Raw genomic sequence first — 20064 nt, 5'->3', positions numbered from 1 at the left:
TCCTCTCCTGAAGTTGCCAGCAGCCCAGTCCCTACCTAAAGTACTCAGCTTACGGCAGACACATCATCACCTCTCACCCATAGGCTATATAACCTCCCTGCTTTAGTTGGGGCACATGACTTCTGCCTCAATCACTGGGGCTGGAGAACTCACCTGGGAGTTGCTTTGCTCGGATAAACCTCTTCTTTTACTTTTTCAATTCAGCTTAATCTGGTTACTGCATCAGCCGAAAAACCTATTATCGAGATGTAGAACACTTATTAGATGTCTGTGGTGGAATAGAGTATTCATTTAACTAAGTAAAGCTGTGTTACATTTGTTTGTGTTGCAGAATAATTGTTTAAGTATGTGAAGATGTGTAGCATTTGTTTATGCTGTATTTGTTTAATTATGTAAAGGTGTGTTGCTGTTTTACCTTACCTGCCTAAGGCATCTATTGGTCTAATAAAAAGCTCAATGGCCAATAGCTAGGCAGAAGAGGGATAGGAAGGGCTGGCAGGCAGAGAAAAAAGGGAAGGGGGGGAGGGCAGCCAGACACACAGGAAGCAGGAAAGCAGAATGGACAGTGCAGTAGATGAGGTAAACAAGCCTCAGGGCAGCACATAGATTAATAGAAATGGTTAATTTACGTTTAAAAGAAGCTAGCTAGAAACAAGCTTAAGCTAAGGCGAGCATTCATAATTAATAATAAGTTTCTATGTCATGGTCACACATTAAAAAAGAAAAGAAGAACTGGGATTGTCATGTAATTCAATCTTGTTTGTAATTCAAATTTTAAAAAAAGCAAACAAAAAAAAAAGAAAGAAAGAAAATGAGGTGGGTTTAGTGAGATGGCTCGGCAGCAGTTCTCAGTCTTCCTAATGCTGTGACCCTTCGATACAGCTCCTTGTGTTGTGGTGACCCAACAATAAAATTGTTTTCGTTGCTAATTTATAACTGTAATTTTGCCACTGTTGTGAATCGTAATGTAAATATCTGATATTTGACCAGTTGAGGACCGCTCACTTAGAGGATAAAGGTGCTTGCTACCGTGGCTGATAGCCTAAATTTGATCCCCAGGACCCACATGATGGGAAGAAGGAATGAACAAACTCCTGTAAGTTGCCCTCTGACCTCATCCACATACATGTACCTGACCATCTGAATTTAATCCCTTAGGGCCAGCAAGATGGAGCAGAGAACCAACTCCAGAAAGTTGTCCTTTGACCTTCCCATGCTCACTGTGTTGCATATGAAAAAATACACAATGAATGTAATAAACAAACACATTTAAAGAAAAGAGCAAGATGTCTTCAATCTCAGTGATTCTGGAGGCAAAGGCAAGCAGATCTCCATGAGTCTGAAAACAACATGGCCTACATAAGCAAGCTCAGTCAGCGCTATGGAGTAAGACCCGGTCTCAAAAAAAAAAAAAAAAAAAAAATTCACATACATTCAAAAAGGTTAGAATTTTGACAATCTAGTCTGCTCACCTTGACACAAGTGTTCTGTTTTTGTTTTGGTTTGTTTTGTTTTCAGCTTGGGGTTTTTATGGGGGATTTTAGTTGCTTTGTTTCTCTTTTTGCATAGCACTGGTGTACAAATTCAGGGCTTTGCATATGCTAAGCAAGTACTCTACCACTGAGTTACATCCCCTAGCCCTGGACTAAATTTTTCTAAGCCTGTAACACAAGGGTGACCCCTCAGATCCTTCCTGAGGGCCAAGGAATGGGCCTGGGAGATTTGTAATTATGTTGGGCAAATTTATCTAGTTGCTTAGTAAAGTAAACTAGTTATCTAACAGTTTTTTGAAATTGCTATCACTGTATCTAACACTGGGTCCATTTTCCCTCTTGAAATTGTGGAACCAACAAACCTCAGGTATCAATTGAACACCAAAAGGGACTGATTCTGGCCAAAAATAGAGGTATTGGAAGATAAACCCTAACTTCTCCAGCTGTTGAGGGCTTAGAGGCTCTCCATACCTGGTAAAAAGGGGAGGCATAGGCTAATAATACTTGAGGAACACTCACATATTTTTCTGGGATTGGACAGAAAATGTCTCCGGGAATTTGGGTCCTGGCTCTTCTTGCTCTTTATATGGTTCTTTTCAGTCCACAGCATGCAATTGCCAACCGCCATGGAGCTAGGATGTCACTTAGCATACAGATGGAATTACAATGAAGGTAGAGTTAGTACTGCTGTCTCTGAGCCATCTCACATAGAACCAGTTTCTGCTAGCCTACCTGAAGAACTTGCAATTTATGGACACCCTCTACTCATAGAAAAACAGGACTGTAGAAATTCAGTATGTCAAGTACTCCTCTGCATTTCATTGCTTAGCGTTGTTGCTCACAACCCACTAAATTAACACTGGACTCACTCGTAGGTCTTAAATTGAGCTTAAGAACCAACACAGCCGGGTGATGACCTGTAATCTCAGTACTTGGGAGGCTGAGGCAGAACTGACAGCGGTTTAAGGCCAGTTTGAGGCTGCATAGCAAGATCTGGTCTTGAGAAGAAAGAGGAGGAAGGGAGGGGAGCGGGAAGGGAAAAGGGGGGGGGGGAAGAGGAGGTAGAAAAGGAAGAAGAAGCCGGGCATTGGTGGCACACGCTTTTAATCCCAGCACTCGGAGGCAGAGGCAGGCGGATCTCTGTGAGTTCGAGGCCAGCCTGATCTCCAGAGCGAGTGCCAGGATAGGCTCCAAAGCTACACAGAGAAACCCTGTCTCGAAAAACCAAAAAAAAAAAAAAAAAAAGAGGAGGAGGAAGAAAAAAGAAATAGCAGAAAAAGAAAAGAAAAAAATAACCCATGAGGTCATCAGAGAAACTTTCTGAAGCAGATTTGCAGTACCCACGGTACGCGGACGGGGCGTGGTTTCTCCTCTCCTCGCCCACTTTTTGCACCGCCCCCCTCCCCATCTCCGTTGCGCAAAGGCGACAGGAGGCGCTGTGCCTGCAGGGCCCGGGTTAAGAAGAGAGGCCCCGCCCCTTAAGCTCATCCGTGAGCGCCACGGTCGCGTCCCTCTGACGTCAGAGAGCTGTGCGGCGGGCTGTGCAGTGGTGAGTTGGTGTGCTGGGCAGTTGGGTATGGTGGTCGTTGGTACTGCTCCCTGCCGGGACGGGGAGACGGGTGAACAAGGGAGGCTTGGAGGCCGCGACAGCAGGTTTGTTCACGGAGGCTCCAGGGGCCCAGGGGTGACTCCGTGATTGCTTACACCGGCTAACCCGCGAGGCACGAGTCCCGCGGGCAGACAGAAGGCCCTTAGGCGGACTTCTTTTGCATCCAGATAATGTGTTGTGCATCCCGGAAATGAGGCCCGGCTCCTTTGAGGGGGAGGTAGTTTTCTTCTAGATAGAGGACTGTCTTAACACAAGTTCTCCAGTATTTAGCCACGCCATTAGGTAGCAAGCTTCACGTCAAGGCACACTTAGAAATAGAGACTGAGTTCCTTTCAAGTGCCGTATGGTATTGTGCGTTACTAACGTGCCTGAGGAACTTCCATAGAGACAGAGGTTAGTCCCTGGGAACACTGAGGAATGAGCATTGAATTCTAACTGGGAATTTTTTTCTAAAGAGAGAAGGTGGTATAAGAGGAGGCTTCTAGGTGTCTCTTAGTTCTGAAATTGCCTGTCATGAGATGTGGCTTAGCATGAGCTATAGCTTGTATTGTCCTTCTTAGGGACGCTTCCCTCAACCGCTCTAAGCCTCTCTTATCTTGCCAGGAGAATGAAACTGTTTAGAATGCCTACTGAGCAGAGTTAACGAAGGTTCAGTGAGCTAGTTCGAGTAGTATTTAAAATATGGCCTAGTGCAGTACGTTCTCAGTGGCTCAGCCTGATAGAATTGCACACCCTGTTTTGAGGGTAATTTTTTAAAAGTTGGTTCCCTGTAAATCTTCCTACTTTTAAAAGTGTTGCTTTTCCTCTGTTGTCAAATATGAGGTCCGGATTGGCAGAGAGGAGGCTGCCTCACTAAGGGCTGATGCTCAGTCAGAGTTTTCATGGCACTTGTTCAGCCAAAATGACCTTTTTTTCTAGTCTGGGCAAAGCCCTCTTCTTGAGTCACAAATTAGCCCACCTGATTAAGATCTCTTACAGCTGTTTAAAAATCATGTATCTGTTTGATTTCCTGTTCCTGAAAAACCTTTGGTGGCCTTTTTGGTTTGCCAGTTTGAGCCTGGATGCCTGAGGTGTGTGGCCTGTTCAGCTGTCTGAGAATGGAACTGAGGGAGTGGTGAACTTGGATTAGAGACACTTTGTACCCTTGTCTTTCTTAACCTCTCATTGAAATTTAGCATATAATCCCATTATGAGTGCACACAATGAACATACAACATTAAATATGACTTTGTTAATGCTTTAAAGATCATGACATTTCCATGTCAGGATTCTGTGATGGGATTTTGTTGTTGTTTGTTTTGAAACAGGGTCTTGCCACAAAGCCAGGATTAGTGCCTCTAATGTACCAGGATTATGGTATATCTGGCAGGATATACCATATATACCATATATATTCTGACATCATAGTATCTCTTAGACTCTGCCAGTTCTTATTATATAATGTGTTGATAAAGAGCCATGTGTGTTTTGAGAAAATTATTTTCCACATATAGACTATGCCTGGATCCTGTGAATTTGCTTACTCAATAATATTTATTTGTAATCTTTAAAAGACATGTGCAGGGTGTTGAATCTTTGGAGTCACTTGATGCCCAATTTTAAGTCTGCACTCTGCCCTGTTTCTGCTCTAAAGAAAGTGGGCTTTGGAGCCATGCCTTCTCATTTCTGTGTGTGTTTGATGATTAGAGATCCTGTAACCCTCTGGCATATTGTGGGAATGTTATCCCATGCTCTTATCCAGTGCAGGAAAGCTCTGATGAGTCTTAAGAGAGAAAATAAATACATTAGTCTTCATTTAGTCTGAGTTCAACATTAGTGAATTAGTAACACATAGTCATTCAAACAGAATCACACATAAAACATAGCTACATATTGAGCAGTTGACAGAAATGTGCCCAGAGGCTTTCGGTGATCTGCTTCTGGTCTCCAGAGGAATGGTTTGTTACTGCCCATTTGTAGTGACTATAGAACATAGCTGCCACAGAGAGTGACAACATACTAGGTTTCCTTTCTAATGTTGTGTATTTTATGTATTTGAAAACAATCAGAGAGAGGGTTTATAGGTTTTACAAGTCTGCTAGCAGTAGTGCACAAAATAATATAAGACCTTGGGCAGGTGGCTCAGTAAATGCACTATTGCCAAGCCTGACACCCAAGCTCATTACCCAGGAAAGAACTGATTTCCACAAATTGTCCCCTGTCCACTACAGGTGAATGTACACATGTACACATGCATGCAGATACAATGTATATGTATACATATATGTGTGTGTGTGTGTGTGTGTGTGTGTGTGTAATCTTTAAAAATTAAGAACTCTAATGAAATCTGTTCATAAAGTAGATTAGGCCCATGTATAGCTAAGCCTTTGAAAACTTTGACCTACTTGACTCCTTCCAGCCTTATTTACCTATTTGTTGGCTTTTAAAGGCTTTTTTGGTTGAGACCACCATGAGTCCATGCATATAAGAATGTTGGATTCCCATGTTTGATTTGTAAGTTGAACAAAATTTAAGATGAATAGGGCCAATAATTCTGTCTCTGAGAAGTAGAAAGGAACATATTGGTTACCCTCTGCAGTCAGATTGGGGGGAAGAAGCCGTGGATGGAGGCAATGTGTATTACTTGGCTCCCTGGGAGGAAGACCCAAGGATTGGTCCATAGAAAGGTGTCACAACTTCATAACAAAGGGTTGCTTTGGTGTAGCGGATCCTCTGTAGCCTCCTTGTGCTGATACCATCATCTTACTGAAACCCTGGTGTTGTTTTCACAGGGCTGTCTGGCCTTTAGATCTTCATTCTTGGTTAAGGAAATGACCAACCAGGTAAGATCTGCACTGAGAGGAAAAACTTTAGTTAGTCACTGGCAAGTTCAAGACCAATAGATTGCCTAGGTATATGGTTGGGGAAACTAGTGTTTAATTCTTGTCTTGTTCCCAAAACCTAGATGACTTTGAGTACCTGCTCATTACAGGTTTATATGGCATTAGTAAAATGCACCACACTAAGATTAGTTTATGTGCCTTTGCCACCATTTAGAGAGTAACTGAGGAAGTTTAACAGAATTTATACATAAAAGTAAAAGTTGAAATAGGAGCTAGAACAGTCAATAAGCACCTTTAGGACCAGGGACAAAGCTAATCTATGTGTATGGACTGTGTAGTCTCCTACAACTGCAAAAAAGTAGGTTGCAAACAGGAATCAGCTCCCTCCTGACCAGAGTTGAAGAAAGTGTAACTTACTGGTCTTACTTACACTGGGTTTGGGGGTGGGGCTGGTTTGTTGTAGTCAGGTGTGATGCTGCACACCTGTAGTGGCAACGACACTGGGTGAAACTGGAAGATTGATGCAAGTTTAGTGTAAGCCTTGGCTACATAGAGTTTGAAACCAACCCTGGCTACTTAGAAAGCCCCCACCTCAAAAAACAAGATGAAGAACTGATTTTTCTCTGGTGTAACTATACAAGCCTTTCATGAGTAGGAACCAAGGATTGTGTAGGATGGGCAAGGAAGTAGCATAGTGACTGTCTCACTTGGAGTGCTGGAGGGAGGGAGTGCAAGATAACTGAAATCTGACTCTCTGCTGTTCTGTTTTTTGTAGTACAGTATTCTCTTCAAGCAAGAACAAGGTAAGGAGTCCACCTCTTCAAGCAAACCCTTTTTGTGAAAAAATGTGACCTCTTTGGTTTCTTTACGATTTTATCACACCAACCAGACACTCAGTTCTTTGCAGTATTGGCTATGTAACCCAAAACAAATACACCCAATCAAAAAATAAATAGCTATTTGGGTCTGGTGGAACAGACCTGTAATCCCAGATGATAAAGAAGTTAGATAGGAGGATTGTGAATTCAAGACCAATCTAGACAATGTAATGAGCCCTTGTTTTAATCTAAAAAGCGAAAAGAGGGCTGGAGATGTAGCTTAGTGGTAAAGCACTTGCCTCAAATGTACAAGGCCAATCCCAGTACTACAAAATAAATAAGTAAATATATGAAAGCTAACTAAAAGAAAGGTGGGAGTCAAGTGGCATAATAGAGAACTCTATGATGAGGAAAACTCTTCCACATCGTAGTGCTGAGCTTCCCTGATGCCAGGATAGGAAGAGGCAAGAGCCTGTCTACACTGCTAGGGAGGTGGGCTTCAACCTGGCTCTAACTCAGAATTCACTATGGAGTCTTTACATAGCATCCTCCAATTACAAGTGTAGGAACTCTTTTAGAGGACTCTTGTCTCTCTGTGAAAGGAGAGGGTGAAACAGTGGAAATTCAGTCAGGGCACCTGAGTGTGTGGTGATGCAATGGTGGGAATGGGAGCAAGAGGCGTGGGTCTCAGGCCAGCTGAAGGACTAGCTCCCTAGTGAAAGACCTGCACAGGAGCAGCATTTGTGCATGGACTGGGTAATCCTATTCAATCAGATGGGTTAGAAACAGCTGTGGGAGTTTGTAAGTACCTAATAAAAAAGCTCTTCCACTCCAAATAAGTGACATTTAGGTAGTCCCCCCTAGTTAACCAGTCAGCTGTTCAGGTATGCCAGGCAATAGCTCTGCATAAAGCTAACATCATCCAGGGGGCAATCTTAGCAGGCGTGGGTCTAGTGAGGATTATAAGGAAGCTGTGCAGCATGTGTTACTTAACAGCTGTTTAAATTTAATCCCTTTAGAGTCATGTTTTGGAAAGGTAGCCTCCAAGAATTGTAACCAGGCATAAGTAAAGCTTCTTATACTTATCCTGTTTAATAGATGCATGCCAGCTTTGTAGATTCTACAGTATAGCTCACAAAATGTGTAGCTCCCAGATTTAGACTAAATTGGACTTCAGTTAATATTCTGAGTTTGAATCCTAGCCCTGCCCCTTCTTAGCTTCATGCCCTTGGGTGAGCTACAGGGCATCTCCAAGTCTCCCATTCCCTATTTGTGAAATGAAAATGATCTTTTGAGGGGATGAGGGAAGCCCAACACTAGGGATCAAGTCCAGGGCCTTGCCCATTCTAGTACTCCACCATTGAGCTTTGTCCATAGCTCTTGGTTTTTTGAAAAAAGGATTTCACTTGTTACTCAGGCTTGCCTTGAACTCACTGCCTAGCCTCATGATTCTCCTGCCTCTGTCTCCTAAGTGCTGCAGTTATATGCATACTGTCACCACAGGTATGATCTTGGCAGGACTTCATAAAGGCAGCTGTGATTAAGACAACACTTAGGGAAGGATTAATGTAATAAGTGATTCATTAAGCATAATAAAGGCACTTATTGTAAAAGACATCTCATACCTTTTAGACCACTACTGTTTATAAAACTGTCTCCTGGTTTCCAAAGGCCTCTGAGGTACAGCTCCAGTCAAATGAAGGTCGGTGGTAATGAGAGACTTTCTGCTCACTCTAGTAATTTTGACCAAGTGATTACTGTTCTAGTCTGATTGTCTGATGAATAGCAGACTAATGGATCATTCATTGTATTTGGAGTCTGAAGACCTGTCTCGTTCTCATCCTGTTTCCCTTCTTGTAAACTTGTGTTTTAGGGTGACTAAAACTAAACAAGAACCACTAATTTTTATGTAGTTTCACCCACAAGTCAAGTAAACACTTTATGGGGGCGTATCCAGTGGAACCATGAAGATAGGTAGAAGTGGACATTGTTTCAGAGTTGTCAGCTTGTTTTTCAGCTTTGTTTTATCACATTGAATTTAGGAGTTGTGTGCATAGAAACTTTAAATGAAGCACTTTCCATTCTAGCCCATGATGATGCCATTTGGTCAGTTGCCTGGGGGACAAACAAAAAGCAAAACACTGAAACTGTGGTCACTGGATCCCTGGATGACCTAGTGAAGGTTTGGAAATGGTGAGTACTTCCCCCTTTCAAATCTTGGAAATTTGGGACAAGGGCTTTGCTTCTATAAGTAAAGCATTGATTTTCTGGGCAAGAAAGCAATAGCACCATAGTAGCTTTAGAATAACCACTTATTTTTTCTTGTTATTTGGAATTAAAGCTGTGTGTGGTGAGGAACCCCAAAGTTAAACCTGGCAACATTCTATGTTTAGTTCTCAGGTTTCTCATCTCATTGATCATTTTTTTTTCTTTTTTTTCTTTTTCTTTTTTCTTTTTTTTTTGATAATATCCAAGGACATAGACGTTCTGATGCCAGTATAGTATATAGAAAGAATCATTTCTGTGTGTCCCCCCCCCCAGGCATGATGAGAAGCTGGAGCTACAGTGGAGCCTGGAGGGACATCAGCTGGGGGTGGTGTCAGTGGACATCAGCCACACCCTTCCCATTGCTGCATCCAGCTCTCTGGATGCTCATATTCGTCTCTGGGACTTGGAAAATGGCAAGCAGATCAAGTCTATAGATGCAGGACCAGGTAAGAACTTTATACATTGAGGGGAGGTGATAGAAGTCCACAGTCCCTTTTCAGACTTGTTAGGGAGAGAGTATTTCTAGTTCAGAAGTGTAGTCACTCTAATCCAACCCTAATGTCATTGTAATCACACAGGGGTTATACTAAGTGATAAACATATGCTGAAAACAACATTAGACTATTTCAGGCCCAGTTTTGCTGCCAAATGGATTGTAGTGCTATACTTAGGGGAAAACCAAACCAGTTTTTTTGCATTTCAGAATTGACTATTTGGGATTGTGGAGCTGTGCTGGCTATGCCAGTGCTTCTCTACCTGACACCTGAAGAAAGACATTCATTGCCTTGTGGAATCCTCAGGTCCAAATAGTGGTTATCTCTATTAATCATGGCCAAAGTGCCTGGGTTCTAGTGTGTGGTACATAGAGAGGAAGAAACAACTTCATGGATCTTTTTAAAAGTACAGTGGAGCAGTTCTCTTGCTCCTCAACCTCGTTGAGCATTATCTGAGATGATAAGGGACAACTTTAGTGGACTAGATTGGTGTAGAACAAACACTATAACATTTCAAGATTCTTTTTAGCCTCTTGTTCACTTAAAATGCATATGCAGTTCTCATAGCAAAGCCTGTTCTGTTCAGTGAGCAGTGATTTCCAGAGATGCAGATAGCTTGGCATCGCTCCACACACTCCTTTGTGGGTGGATTGTGAAAGAGCTGATCAGGTTCTTGGGGGAGCCAATTCCCCAATTGACTTGCCTCGTTCCATTTATGCTCCTAGCTGCTGTGAACCCTTATATTGCATAGAATGAAGGTTCCAGGGCTTGTTAGGAGTCCCCATAGTCTAGGAACTGAGTACCTCTCTCCTCAGAAGTCTCCTTGACTCTTCCCACTGGAGTCTTTGTCCAGTCTCTTTTGGATCCACCGAATCACGGTTTAAGAGTGTGAGGCTAGAGGGCTGGAGAGATGGCTCAGAGGTTAAGAGCACTGTCTGTTCTTCCAGAGGTCATGAGTTCAATTCCCAGCAACCGTGGTGGCTCACATCAATCTGTAATAAGATCTATGCCCTCTTGTGGTATGCAGGCATACATGTATACAGAGTGCTGTATGCATAGTAGATAAATAAATCTTTAAAATAAAAAGTGTGAGACTGAAATGTGTTTCTGGAAAAAGCCACTTGGATACTTTTCTGGTAACTTCCTAGATGGCTGTCTACACTCTTCTCTGCTTTCATTATTCGTGGAGAACAGGGATCTCCAGCCATCCTGCAAAACCTGTTAGCACCCTGAACATAAGGAGCACTAGAAAGAGAGAATCAGCTCTGTTGCTGCTTTTAAAGAATATTTTTATTACATTGTTTATTTTGTGTGTGTGTGTGTCTAAATCAGAGGACAGTTTGTGGAATTCAGTTCTTCCATGTGGGACTTGAGCTCAGGTCATCAGATTTGGTGGCAAGTGCCTTTGCCCACTGAGCCATCTCTGGCCCCATTGCCACTTTTTAATCTTGGGTACCTGCACCATCTCAAGACAGTGGCGCTGGTTAATGTGTAATTGTTGTGGCCTTATACACATCATATATGAAGAAGTGAGTGCTGCATTGGTTGCAAGTAAAAGGTTTTATATCTGTCCAGCTTGCTTTTTCTTCTACTGTGTTGTAAAAGTTTCTGGGTTGTTTTTGTTATGTCTTAGGGGTTGCCTTGTTTTGGGGTTTCAGTTTCTTGAGACAAGGTCTTACCATATAGCTCAGGCTGGCCTCAAAGTCATGGCTGCTTCTTCTACTCAGCTTCCCAAGTGCCAGTGTTACAGGTGTAAGATGACTGTTATGGAAGATACTGAAACGAATAAAGTGGATGGATGTACTTTGGGGTGGAGAGAATCTGTCAAATAATGAGCAAGCCTTGCTGCTGACAGCTAACTAGCTGAGGGCTTTAGGTAAGTCTGGGTTTACCAAACCTAGGGAAATCAGACTTGCCTTGAAAATGTACCACTACAAAAAGGATAGAAAGAGTGGAGAGAGAAGAAGAAAGTGAAAATAGACAAAGTAAAGCTGGAGGAATGACCCCATGTTTGGCATTCCACCAGGCTGTGGCTGTCCAGCTGCTGACACAAGGAAGAGCAAAGGTGACAGTGTAGAGGCCCCTGAACATCATATCCAAAATGCCCACGGGAAAAGAAAAGCAACTCTTGGTGAGGAGGAGGAGGAACTTAGAACATTTACTCTAACATTTACTTAGAACTTTAGCTGTGGTCCCCTGCTAAAGTATTAAGGTTAAGTCTTAGAGTGTAGGTTTTAAAGAGTGCACATGGTTCTGTTTTGTGCCTGAAGACATCTGGTAGGAAAGGATCTGCATTTCAAAGAAAGTAATAGGGATGTGCCAAGATAACTTGAGTCATTTTATTAAGCTTTGAGAAATGAAAGTTGGGGTTTCTATTAACGATTTTCTCTGTAAATAGCTAATTATAGTAGGACTTTAAAAACATACTTCTTGGGGCTAGAGAGATGTCTAGGCCATTAAAAGCATTGACTGCTCTTCCAGAGGACCTGGGTTCAATTCCCAGCATCTACATGCTGACTTACAACTGTCTGTAACTTCAGTTTTAGAGTACCCAATACCCTCACACAGACATACATGCAGGCAAAACAACAGCACACACAAAATAAAAATAAGTAAATTTTTTAAAATTACTTTTTAAAAAAACAAACACTTCTTTTTGGACATGAAATATATGTGGGCTGGCAAAAGCTGGTGTATTAGGGTTCTCTACAGGAACAGAACTGATAGAACATATATAGTCTTCATTGTTTTTTAAAGTGTTTCTGACTTTCATCCATTTTGTAACACAGATTTGTTCCTTTTTGTTGACACATAATATTCTCTTGTAAGGATATCCCCCTCCTCATTTTGCCAGTTGAACTGTTTATAATATATATATCTGGAGATGAGCATGTAAGTCCCTGTGTACATGCTTTCATTCCTCCCGAGTAGCTCCCAGCAGTGGACTTGTGAGTATTGTGGTGTTTGTTTTTACCTAAGAAACTGTCAAACTGGTTCTCAGAGTGGCTGTCTCATTTTACATTGCCACCAGAGTAGGGAGGTTCTGTTTTCTCATGTCCTTGTCAGTTGTGAGTGTTGTTCAGGTGGTTTTTATTTAAAAAACAAAAAACAACTTAAGAATCTTTTCAAATTTAAACTTGGTAAAGAAAAGAATTAGAGTCTTTGCAGAATGGTTCCCTGACTTAGGACACTTTCTCCAAGTTTAAAGACTAGCATTTGGTCAAACTATAGTTTGTAAAACTAAGGTCGAATCTTCTCACTGGGCGTTCCCCTTTGCTTCCTTTCCAGTGGACGCCTGGACTTTGGCCTTCTCTCCTGACTCCCAGTATCTGGCCACAGGAACTCACGTGGGGAAAGTGAACATTTTTGGTGTGGAAAGTGGGAAAAAAGAATATTCTTTGGACACTAGAGGAAAATTCATCCTTAGTATTGCATATGTAAGGAAACCTGTCTGTCGAGGCGCTTTAGCTGTGGTCCCCTGCACAGACCCTGCAGTGTTCATTAGCTGCTGTCTTTTGGTGTGGTTTGCTGGCAGCCAGTTAGATGTGAGGCCAGCAAAGCAAGGCGGGTTGTATTCAGAAGGGACAGGCTAACCAATTTGTCTCAAATCATCCATCTCTCCCCACAGAGTCCTGATGGGAAATACCTGGCCAGCGGAGCCATAGATGGGATCATCAATATTTTTGATATTGCAACTGGAAAGCTTCTGCATACGCTGGAAGGTACCCACAACCCCTCATCCTAGTTTGTGCTCACTGGATGGATATCAGGTCACAAAGCAAGAATGCTTCTTTTATTAAAATACTAATTATATTGTTTTTATCTCTGTTGGAAAACTGAAGTACCACTATGTCTTAGACATAGCACTGTGGTTTTAATCTGGACACAATAGTTCTTTTTTAGTGATGTTGATTAGTTTTTATTTATGTGTGTTTTCTCTTTTTTCCTCATGAGCTTTGTGATTGCAAGGCTGTCCATCTCCACACTGGTGGCTTTGGGAGGAGGACAGAGCAGGAGACAGAGATTGCTCCTCTTGTGTCTGATTTTGAATTATAACCAAGTGCATGTATTACCTTAATTTACCCTTTACCCAACAGCAAAAGATTTGGTAGAGAAATAATATTATTGGACCTTACAAATATTATTTGTCCAACTTTACAAATCAGATGCAGCCTGTATTTCCATATTTGGCCATATTTGTAGGGCGTTGGGGGGGGACTGTTGTTGTTTTGTTTTGAGACAGGGTTTCTGTGTAGCCCTGGATATCCTGGAATTCACTATGTAGACTAGGTCTGCCTCTGCCTCTGCCTCCTGGGTACTGGGATTAAAGATTTATGCCATTGCCACCCAGACAGGTCTTTTGTTTGTTTTAAGATTTTGTGTATATGCGTGTGCGTGCACATGCAAAGCACAGAAGCCAGATTTCAGATCGCTTGGAGCCAGAGTTACAGATGGTTGTGAACTTCCAGCTGTGGGTGCTAGAAACTGTACTTGGGTTCTCTGTGAGAGCAGTACATGCTTTTGACCACTGAGATATCTCTCCAGCCCCCCAATTGTTTTGATTTGAATTTTAACAGATTATATTGAGACCTAGCTGATTAGAGAACTAAGAAGAAATGGCTACAGGAAAGAGGTTGGAGGCCTGTGGGAGTGGAGGAAGGGTCTAGTCAGTACCTTCTTCTCTGACTGAAGCTCCAGGGTTGTTCCAGCTCAGTGACTAGTGGTCATTAAAAGGGCACAGTTAGAAAGCTTGTGTGGTGGAGCTGCCAGCTTAACAGCTTTTCTGAATTGCAGGCCATGCGATGCCCATTCGCTCCTTGACCTTTTCCCCTGACTCCCAGCTCCTCGTCACAGCTTCAGATGACGGCTACATCAAGATCTATGATGTGTGAGTTACCTTTCCAAGAGTAAAGGTCTCAGCAACAGCTTTTTCCCTTTACTGATAGGAGCCACTCTAGGAATTTGTGCCTGCTCTATGGCTATAAGTCAGCTCAGATGCTTTGAACTCCCAGTCATTTCTCTCCCAGCCAGCCCCTCCTGCTAGAGCTTAGAGTGTGTCCCCAAGGTCTATGTGGAGGAAAAGTACATCTATCTAACCCTAGAAGGATTAGACACTGCTGCTCTTTTTCAGGGGTCAGGTGGTTTGGCTCCCTGATATTCAATTCTTCTGGGTAGATATGTAGCATACAGCTGAGGAAATGGAGCTCTGGCTATAGCTGGCCTTGGGTGTCTCTTCCAGGCTCCTGCTTTCAGCAGATATGCAGGCTGACTTCTGGTTAGGGAGCCCCAGGGTAAGCTGCCCCATAGGTCTAGGTGGGGAGCCTCTTGAGGTATGTTCTGGACTGACGGCGTAGGAGTGAGCAGATTGCTCTTGTGTGCTCAGCACCACCATTGAGGGCCCATACTGCTCTCCCTTCTGTTGTGTTCCTCCCTCCCACCTTCTCATTCCCCCGCTGTTGCCAGTATATGCCAGTATATTTGTGTTGTCCTGGGTTTCATTATGAGTCTCCATGCTAAGTGTGCCTCTAGTTCATCATTCTCCAGTTCTTTTCTAATCTGTCTTACACATTTCTCACTCCAATATGTCCTTTGGGCCTCTGTGAGCTGTTTGAGAGTTGAACTCTGCGATCAGAAGGGCATGCTGCTTTTGACATTAGTGGTGAGAGGATTCTGGGGCCACAAGAAGAGACTCTCAACATTGCATGTTTTGGGTGTCTCTCTTTGTTAGCTTTCATTGATGCTCTTCCATGACTTCCCAAGCTGTTGAGGCAACATGACATAGTGCCTCCACTTAGCTGGCTGAAGAGGTGGTAATTGCCCTAGCAATAGTGAACCTCACGATTTCTTACTCTCTGCACTTCCTGAGGCTTGTTTTTAGAGGCAAAATTGCTGACCTCAGGCCCAGGTTGCTTCTCCTGGCATAGGCATTTGGTTTCCTGGGAGAGATGGGTGGCTCAGCAATTAAGAGCACTTGCCAGTCTTGCAGAGTTTAGTTCCCAGCACCCATGCTGGGTGCTCACAATTACCTGTAACTACAGCTCCAGGGGTTCCATGTCTCCCTGTGGACTTCATGGGCACCTGCACACAAGTGGAACACACACATAAAATAAAAATCTTTTTCAAAGTAAAAGAAACATGGAAATAGTTGTAGGAATTGGGACTAGCTTGGTTTTTTGCTTTTTTGTTTTTGGCTTTTTAAGGTATTTTTTTGGTTTTGATTGGGTTCTGTTGTTTTATTTTTGGTTTTGACAGGGTCTCACTATCTAGCACTAGCTGGCCTGGAACTTGATATGTAGAACAGGCTGGCCTCAAAATCACAGAGATCTACCTTCTTCTGTCTCTCAAATGCTGGGATTAAAGGCATGTGCCACCATACCCACCTATCTGCCTTGGTCTTGACCAGGTCACAGATGTTCTGTTGAGCCACATATCCTATGATGGGCACATCTCGATGCTTTCCTCTCATCATGGGAAAGGTTCTACTGCAGGAGGGTCTGGCTGGCCTGCTCACCCCTGCTACTCAGTCTCTTCAACTTGGAGTTGGCTGAGCCATCTCTGCAGCCTCCAAGCTCTTGATATTTTTAACTTAATGCTGCTATAAAAATGTGTCTGGTGTTTACTGCTACTTCACTGAAAATGGAATTTATGACATATGGCCATTCTGATATCACACTCAACCATGTGAGTGGAGCTAATAGTTCATTAACCAATTCCGAAATTAGAGTCCCCTAAATTAGCATCTCCATTCTGTTTGAATCTTTCTTCTTCCAGACAACATGCCAACTTGGCTGGCACACTGAGTGGCCACGCATCCTGGGTGCTGAACGTCGCGTTCTGTCCTGATGACACTCACTTTGTCTCCAGGTACGTAGGAGTCATAAATTTCTAAAGTGGTTGGCAGGGGAGAGCAGTCTTCTGATAATGTGCCTTAAAATTGAGAGAGTACATTACATGACTTTTTAATACCCTGGGGCTTGAGAGATGGCTTAGCAGTATAAGAGCGCTGGTTAGCCACTCTTCGATTTCCTGCACCCACATGGTGGCTTACAACCATCTGAAACTTCAGTCCCAGGGGATCCCACCCCTGTTCTGGCCTACTAACATACAGACAGAACGCTCATACACATAAATAAAATTAAAAACTTTTTATAGTAATAAAATAAAATTCAAGTTTCCTGGGGCCAGGCATGGTGACACAATCCTTAATCCCAGCCCTGGAGAGGTAGAGGCAGGTGGATCCCTGTGATTTCAAGGCCAGACTAGTCTACATAGTGAGTTCAGAGCCAGCTAGATCTACGTAGAGAGACCCTGTCCAAATAATAATAATAATAATTCAAGTTGCCTTTGTTTACTTTAGCTTTTAAAGGGCTTGTTATTTTAATGAAGTTGGTTGATCTTAGCTAGATCAAAGATATTCTTATAAACTATTGAAATGTTAGATTTTTCTTAAAAGTCTGGTTTTCCACTTACTGTCGTGACATATCCTGGTGTTCCAAGAGGAACTTAGGAACTGAAGATCTTCCTATCAAATGTGTTTATGGATGCCAGTGATATCCAAGGCCCTGGAGACTGAGGAGGTTCAGAAGCGTGGGATGGACAGCTGAAGGGCATTGCTCAGTGGTTCTGAGAGCTTTTGACACTTCACCAGACCTCCTCCTCATCCAGACAAAGGGTAGATAGGCTTGAAGCTCCTGATGATGGTGCTTGGCAGGCAGGCCAAGCTGATGAGGAGAATCTTGGCCGCCTTGTGAGAAGATGGTCAGCTGTACCCAAGCTCTTGTCTAGCCACAAGGAGGCCTCTAAGGGTAGAAGTGTGTAAGTCTGCAAAGGAGTGCACATTAAGTCAGTGTTCTGCTTCTAACCTTTGCTTTCGAAACAGTTCATCTGACAAAAGTGTAAAGGTTTGGGATGTTGGAACAAGGACCTGTGTTCACACCTTCTTTGATCACCAGGATCAGGTATGAATAATAAGCATGTAAATTCTTGTGTTTAGCTTGCTGGCCACATTCCTTTACTAGCCTTTCTGTTGGAGTTAAGAGTGGTAGAACCCTGGGACATGTTAGCCCTGTGACTCCAAGGCATGTCCACTACACATGCCAAAACACACAACTGACCACTTCCTTCTCTGAAAACATACACCTAAGCCTGGGGCCCTTTTCTGCATACTTCTACGGGAGCCTCCCTCTTTGGGAGGTTCCATTGCTTAACATAATCATCATTTACATTTTTGTTATTATCCAGGAATGTGATTTTTTTTTTTAATATAGAGGTTACAGCTTGTTTTCTTGTAATGATAGTGCTAAGCCTGGTTTCCATCTTAGGAAGACTGTCTTTATCTTTGTATGGGAAATGGTAACATTGTAGATCCTTCTTGGTCCTTACTCTCCTAAGACTCCCATGAGGAGTCATAAAATGCCACCTCTGAGCTGAGGGCAGTGACACATGCCTGTCACCCAGCACTCTGGAGGCTGAGGCTGGAAGATCTGTAGTGGCAGAATACTACTTGCCTGGCCTCAGCCTTAACCTTCCAAAAGGAAGTGGATTCTAATTCAATCAGTGCCACATGGGCCTGAGAATCCATCCTCTTTTCCCCCTTTCTGACCAAGGGGAAGGGATTTTTTAAAGCAATCTTGCACTTTAGCCCAGACTGGCCTTGAACTTCCTGCAGTCCTCCTGCCTGAGTTACAAGGTACGAACCACCCTTCTTGGCTGAGACTACTTGTAACTCTCCTGCTTATTGCCCTTATTGCTGTTCTTAGCAACTCTTAAGTAGCAGGGGTTTAGACTCTAGAGGAAAAAGGAACTAGGCAGCATAAAAATTACAATGCTCAGAGCGACAAATCACCCTTAATATATTTGAATGCTTTGAGATCTTACCTATTTTTCTTTTTGAGTGCATCTTACTGTAAACTAGCATAATTATTTATGCAGTTTTGTATTTATCTTAAATTATCGCAGTGAAATTGAATCTTGGTAGTCCACCATTGACCCTAAGCATTTTTCTTAGTAAGTCCTAGTTGTGTTCTTATTGTGGGGCTGTTGTGATGGTGTTTCAGAGAAAGATGTTTGGAATGTCAGTGAGGTCATAGCCTGAAACCAAGGCTAGCCTCCAATCTGAAGATGAGGATGACAATCTAACCACACAGAATAAGTGTGAAGCTGCTAATTCAAGCACAGACCAAAAAAATCCGTGGTGCTCAGTACCGTGTTGTCTACTAGTACTCAGTACTGTGATGTCTGGATCTCAGTACCGTGTTGTCTAGTTCCCAGGCCTTTGAGAAAGGGTAATGATTGACCATGTTGGGGTGGGTGGTAGACAAAGGAGGTGGGTGAGTGGTTTGCAGTTTTGCCACAGGCTTCTCCTCCTGAGAGCATAGTGCTGGGCCCAGGCAGGAATCACCTTATGGCATTAGGTAACCCCTGGATTCTGAACCTTTGAAAGGATAATAGATTGTTGTATTTTAGAGGGGGGGAGTGCTATTATACCACAACAGCCAGAGAAAGTGGCCTAGTTAGAGGCTAGGCTCCATTGTGGCCTCATGCTAGTCTAGATTCAGAAGAAAGGAACAGTGTTGATTCCTTGAGCATTCCTCACCCAAAATACAGGAATTAGAATGCTTTTTGTTTATGTTTCTATTGCAGGTTTGGGGAGTAAAATATAATGGAAATGGATCAAAAATTGTGTCTGTTGGAGATGACCAGGAAATTCATGTCTATGACTGCCCAATTTAAACACCAGCATCTTCCGGGCCAGTGCCACAGAGTATGCAGGGTTGATCATGACATTCCTTACCCTCCTAAGCACACTTAAAATACAGCATATATTGTAGTAAATTTTGTAGATACACTATAATAAGTGTTTCCTGTTTTATTGGAAATGCTGCTCCTATTTTAATGTAAATAAAGCATTCTTAATGCAAGCACCTGCATTTGTGAACACGCTGCTCTTTTCCTTGACCATGTCCCTGGAGAACAGTGTGAACTAGCAGTTAGTGACAGGGAGGACATGCCTGAGGGACCAGAGATCCAGGCACTTACTGTTCCTGGGTGACTTGTGATGATGTGCCCAGCGCTCCCTCAGGCTGTCCTGAACACACCACCCTATATCAGAGTGGAGTCTGAAGAAAACATGCTGGGGGCAAAGGAACATTCTGGCTCTACTTGCCTGGGGGTCCTTGTGTGTCATATATTTAAAATGCCCCCTCTTGCACACCCTCATTTCCTCATTCTTTCGGAGAGGTCTGCCTTAACTATTTCAGACTCAAGACTGGCAGACAGGGCTGAACATTGCTGCCTCGGACTAGAGTTCCAGCACCTTCACCTCTTCTGCAGTCGCCTCCAGACTGGGTCTGCATGGTAATGGGGAAAGGTTTAAGACACTAACACCCTGGTGCTTGCTGCTTCTTGCTTGCCAGAACTGTGTGCCTGGTCTTCAGGCCCGCTCTGTAGAACAGTCCATGCTGGATTATTTCCCACCTCCACCTTGCTCACCCCCCTACAGCTACCCTGTCCTCAGTGTCTCCTCCTCAGAGGAGGAGACACCCTCACAGTTCGGAGGCG

General features: G+C 43.2%; 1 protein-coding gene across 2 annotated transcripts; it reads left to right on the top strand.

Moving 5' to 3' along the window:
* Nucleotides 1-2943: 2943 nt before the first annotated feature.
* On the top strand, nt 2944-19433 carry Wdr61 (WD repeat domain 61). Of its 2 annotated transcripts, none has more exons than XM_027415057.2 (11): nt 2944-3042; nt 5874-5924; nt 6700-6727; nt 8830-8935; nt 9284-9456; nt 12793-12941; nt 13133-13226; nt 14299-14392; nt 16276-16368; nt 17384-17462; nt 19147-19433. In XM_027415057.2, the coding sequence occupies exons 2-11, from the start codon at nt 5913-5915 to the stop codon at nt 19234-19236; spliced, it is 918 nt and encodes a 305-aa protein (XP_027270858.1). In that variant the 5' UTR covers nt 2944-3042; nt 5874-5912; the 3' UTR covers nt 19237-19433. The 2 variants fall into 2 exon arrangements, with proteins under 2 accessions (XP_027270858.1, XP_027270859.1); XM_027415058.2 differs by having other exon boundaries at nt 3036-3146.
* The last annotated feature ends 631 nt before the right edge of the window (nt 19434-20064 follow it).

Source organism: Cricetulus griseus, chromosome 4 (assembly GCF_003668045.3).
Source record: "Cricetulus griseus strain 17A/GY chromosome 4, alternate assembly CriGri-PICRH-1.0, whole genome shotgun sequence".
NCBI classification, from domain to species: domain Eukaryota; kingdom Metazoa; phylum Chordata; class Mammalia; order Rodentia; family Cricetidae; genus Cricetulus; species Cricetulus griseus.
The sequence above is the reverse complement of the archived record's forward strand: the minus strand, read 5'-3'. Positions and strand labels throughout refer to the sequence as shown.